Here is a 4109-nt window from a genome sequence, read left to right as displayed (position 1 = left end):
GTTATGCTAGGCGTGGAAGGCACAATCGAAGCCCTCCTGATAGATGGCCATCCAGCTATCTATCGGGATTCCAGCCTTATAGATATTAGAAGGCTCATCGAGTTATATGGTTATCGGATTACTGAATCCTAGAGTTGGAAAGGATCCTCAAGGGCCATCCAGTCCAACCCTATTACGCTAGGTGAAGGTACAATAGAAACCCTCCAGACAGATGGCCATCCAGACAGTCAGCCAGTTCTTATTGTGACGATGTTATTCATCTCAGAAGGCAAGGATGGGCAAGAAATGGGTCGAGGGCTGCTGCCTCCGGGTCTTGGCCCCCCAGCGAGGCGAACCACGGGCGTTGAGGGAGAGGAACATGGGCCGTCCGCGGTGGCGCCAGAGTAGGGAGGCGTAGGTGTTGTAGCCGTTCTCCTCGATGCGCTCTTGGAACTTGCAGTCGGGGCCGTAGGATTTCTGCAAGAAAGCGAAATTCTTATTGGAAAGAACTGCCAATAATATCCACCTCCACTGAGGTGTAAAGCAGACACACATCCGCCTCCACTGAGGTGTAAAGCAGACACACAACCGCCTCCACTGAGGTGTAAAGCAGACACACAACCGCCTCCACTGAGGTGTAAAGCAGACACACAACCACCTCCACTGAGGTGTAAAACAGACACACAACCGCCTCCACTGAGGTGTAAAGCAGACACACATCCGCCTCCACTGAGGTGTAAAGCAGGCACACATCCGCCTCCACTGAGGTGTAAAGCAGACACACAACCGCCTCCACTGAGGTGTAAAGCAGACACACATCCGCCTCCACTGAGGTGTAAAGCAGACACACAACCGCCTCCACTGAGGTGTAAAGCAGACACACATCCGCCTCCACTGAGGTGTAAAGCAGACACACAACCGCCTCCACTGAGGTGTAAAGCAGACACACAACCGCCTCCACTGAGGTGTAAAGCAGACACACATCCGCCTCCACTGAGGTGTAAAGCAGACACACAACCGCCTCCACTGAGGTGTAAAGCAGACACACATCCGCCTCCACTGAGGTGTAAAGCAGACACACAACCGCCTCCACTGAGGTGTAAAGCAGACACACATCCGCCTCCACTGAGGTGTAAAGCAGACACACAACCGCCTCCACTGAGGTGTAAAGCAGACACACAACCGCCTCCACTGAGGTGTAAAGCAGACACACATCCGCCTCCACTGAGGTGTAAAGCAGACACACAACCGCCTCCACTGAGGTGTAAAGCAGGCACACATCCGCCTCCACTGAGGTGTAAAGCAGGCACACAACCGCCTCCACTGAGGTGTAAAGCAGACACACATCCGCCTCCACTGAGGTGTAAAGCAGACACACAACCGCCTCCACTGAGGTGTAAAGCAGACACACATCCGCCTCCACTGAGGTGTAAAGCAGACACACAACCGCCTCCACTGAGGTGTAAAGCAGACACACAACCGCCTCCACTGAGGTGTAAAGCAGACACACATCCGCCTCCACTGAGGTGTAAAGCAGACACACATCCGCCTCCACTGAGGTGTAAAGCAGACACACAACCGCCTCCACTGAGGTGTAAAGCAGACACACATCCGCCTCCACTGAGGTGTAAAGCAGACACACAACCGCCTCCACTGAGGTGTAAAGCAGACACACATCCGCCTCCACTGAGGTGTAAAGCAGACACACAACCGCCTCCACTGAGGTGTAAAGCAGACACACATCCGCCTCCACTGAGATGTATACAGACCCCGCAAAAATGGACATCTTTCGTACCGTTCCGTAGATCCTCCCATTGCCATCCATGGCCAGGTAGTAGCCGCTGTGGGTGGCGCGGACGGCCACGGTGCCCACGTTGACGGAGCGGATCTCCATGACGCCTGGTGGGAGGAAAGGTCAGGAAGGCCTTTAAAGCAACCGATACGTGCCGCATACGTGGGCTTTGGTTTATAGGGATGGATGGATGGATGGATGGATGGATGGATAGATAGATAGATAGATAGATAGATAGATAGATAGATAGATAGATAGATAGGACTTATGGATGGACAGATGGATAGATAAATACATAATTAGACAGATTTGATGGATGGATGGATGGATGGATGGGTGGATGGATTTTCCTCATGGATGGGTGAGTGGATGGAGAGATGATGGATGGAAACATGGATACATAGATTTGCCTCATAGATGGATAGATGGGTGGGTGGATGGATGTGTAGATAGATGATTTGTGACTACATAGATAGATGATGGATGGATGGATGGATGGATGGATGGATGTAGATAGATAGATAGATGGATGGTGGGTGGCTATATAGATGGATGGATGGATAGATAGATGGATGGATGGGTGGATATATGGATAGATAAATAGATGGTTGGATATATATGGATAGATAGATGGATGGATGGATAGATAGATGGACAGATAGAAAGATGGATGGACAGATAGAAAAATGGATGGATGGATGGATGGATGGATGGATGGATGGATAGATAGATAGATAGATAGATAGATAGATAGATAGATAGATAGATAGATAGATAGATGGACAGATAGAAAGATAGATGGATGGATGGATAGATAGATAGATAGATAGATAGATAGATAGATAGATAGATAGATAGATAGATAGATGGACAGATGGACAGATAGAAGGATGGATGGATGGATGGATGGATGGATGGATGGATGGATGGATGGATGGATGGATAGATAGATGGAGAGATAGAAAGATGGATGGATGGATGGATAGATGGACAGATAGAAAGATGGATGGATGGATGGATAGATAGATAGATGGACAGATAGAAAGATGGATGGATGGATGGATGGATGGATGGATAGATAGATGGAGAGATAGAAAGATGGATGGATGGATGGATAGATGGACAGATAGAAAGATGGATGGATGGATGGATAGATAGATAGATGGACAGATAGAAAGATGGATGGATGGATGGATGGATGGATGGATGGATGGATGGATGGATGGATGGATAGATAGATGGACAGATAGAAAGATGGATGGATGGATGGATGGATGGATGGATGGATGGATGGATGGGTGGATGGATAGATAGATAGATGGAAGATAGAAAGATAGATGGATGGAGATATGGATGGAGAGATGGACAGATGGATGGAGATATGGATGGAGAGATGGAGAGATGGATGAGGAGATGGATGGATAGATGCATGGAGAGATAGATGGTGAGATGGATGGAGAGATGGATGGATGGAGAGATGGATGGATGGAGAGATGGATGGAGATGGATAGATGGATGGATGGAGAGATGGATGGATGGAGAGATGGATGGATGGAGAGATGGATGGAGAGATGGATAGATGGATGGATGGAGAGATGGATAGATGGATAGATAGATGGATGGAGAGATGGATGGACAGATGGATGGATGGAGAGATGCATGGAGAGATGCATGGAGAGATAGATGGTGAGATGGATGGAGAGATGGATAGATAGATGGATGGATAGATGGAGAGATGGATAGATAGATGACTGGAGAGATGGATGGACAGATGGATGGATGGAGAGATGGATGGAGAGATGGATGGAGAGATAGATGGTGAGATGGATGGAGAGATGGATAGATAGATGGATGGAGAGATGGATGGAGATGGTGGATGCACTTACTGTCGGGGTTCTCCTTCTGCCGAGTGCCGTCCACTTTGCCGTCTCGGCCGATGCGCAGGAAGAAGTGGTTGGCGGAGTAGAGCCGTCTCCAGCGCACGTCGCCCTGCAGGTGTGGGTAGCTCCGGACCCCCCGCCGCCAGCCCGCTCCGGCCCCGAACCCGAGCAGGACGAGCCCCACGAAGAGCCCCAAGGCAGTGCGACCCATGGCCGGCCCTTCAAGGCGACCACCGGGACGGTGCCACAGCTTTGGGGCCCGTCCTTCGTCCGGTCATGGTGTTGGAGGTGTTCCTTGCGGTGGCGCCGTATTATTTTTGGAAATTAGTTAATAACGCCCTTGAGGGGAGAACGCGTTTTTGGCAAGACAGAGCCGTACGGAATTCCTTTGGAAATTGGCAGCGCTCGTCTCTGCGCCGGGTGCCAAACCCCGAGGGCGGAGCACACACCGGCGAAAA

At 50.1% G+C, this 4109-nt stretch overlaps 1 protein-coding gene across 1 annotated transcript; it reads right to left on the bottom strand.

Moving 5' to 3' along the window:
* Positions 1-261: 261 nt before the first annotated feature.
* On the bottom strand, positions 262-3862 carry fgf22 (fibroblast growth factor 22). The gene is made up of 3 exons (XM_062960406.1): positions 3658-3862; positions 1775-1878; positions 262-456 (listed from the first exon to the last, which is right to left on the bottom strand). Exons 1-3 carry the CDS (start codon positions 3860-3862, stop codon positions 262-264), a joined length of 504 nt encoding a protein of 167 aa, XP_062816476.1.
* Positions 3863-4109: the final 247 nt, after the last annotated feature.

This window comes from Anolis carolinensis, unplaced genomic scaffold (genome assembly GCF_035594765.1).
Source record: "Anolis carolinensis isolate JA03-04 unplaced genomic scaffold, rAnoCar3.1.pri scaffold_7, whole genome shotgun sequence".
Classification (NCBI taxonomy): Eukaryota; Metazoa; Chordata; class Lepidosauria; order Squamata; family Dactyloidae; genus Anolis; species Anolis carolinensis.
This window is presented reverse-complemented; position numbering and strand designations above follow the sequence as displayed.

Bases quoted from the DNA above. Each gene is read 5' to 3' on its own strand.
- fgf22 (XM_062960406.1), bottom strand. From the start codon at position 3,862: ATGGGTCGCACTGCCTTGGGGCTCTTCGTGGGGCTCGTCCTGCTCGGG. The intron at 1,879-3,657 runs GTAAGTGCATCC...TCCTCCCACCAG, and splicing joins GCAGAAGGAGAACCCCGACA to GCGTCATGGAGATCCGCTCC. The intron at 457-1,774 runs GTACGAAAGATG...GCTTTCTTGCAG, and splicing joins ATGGGAGGATCTACGGAACG to AAATCCTACGGCCCCGACTG.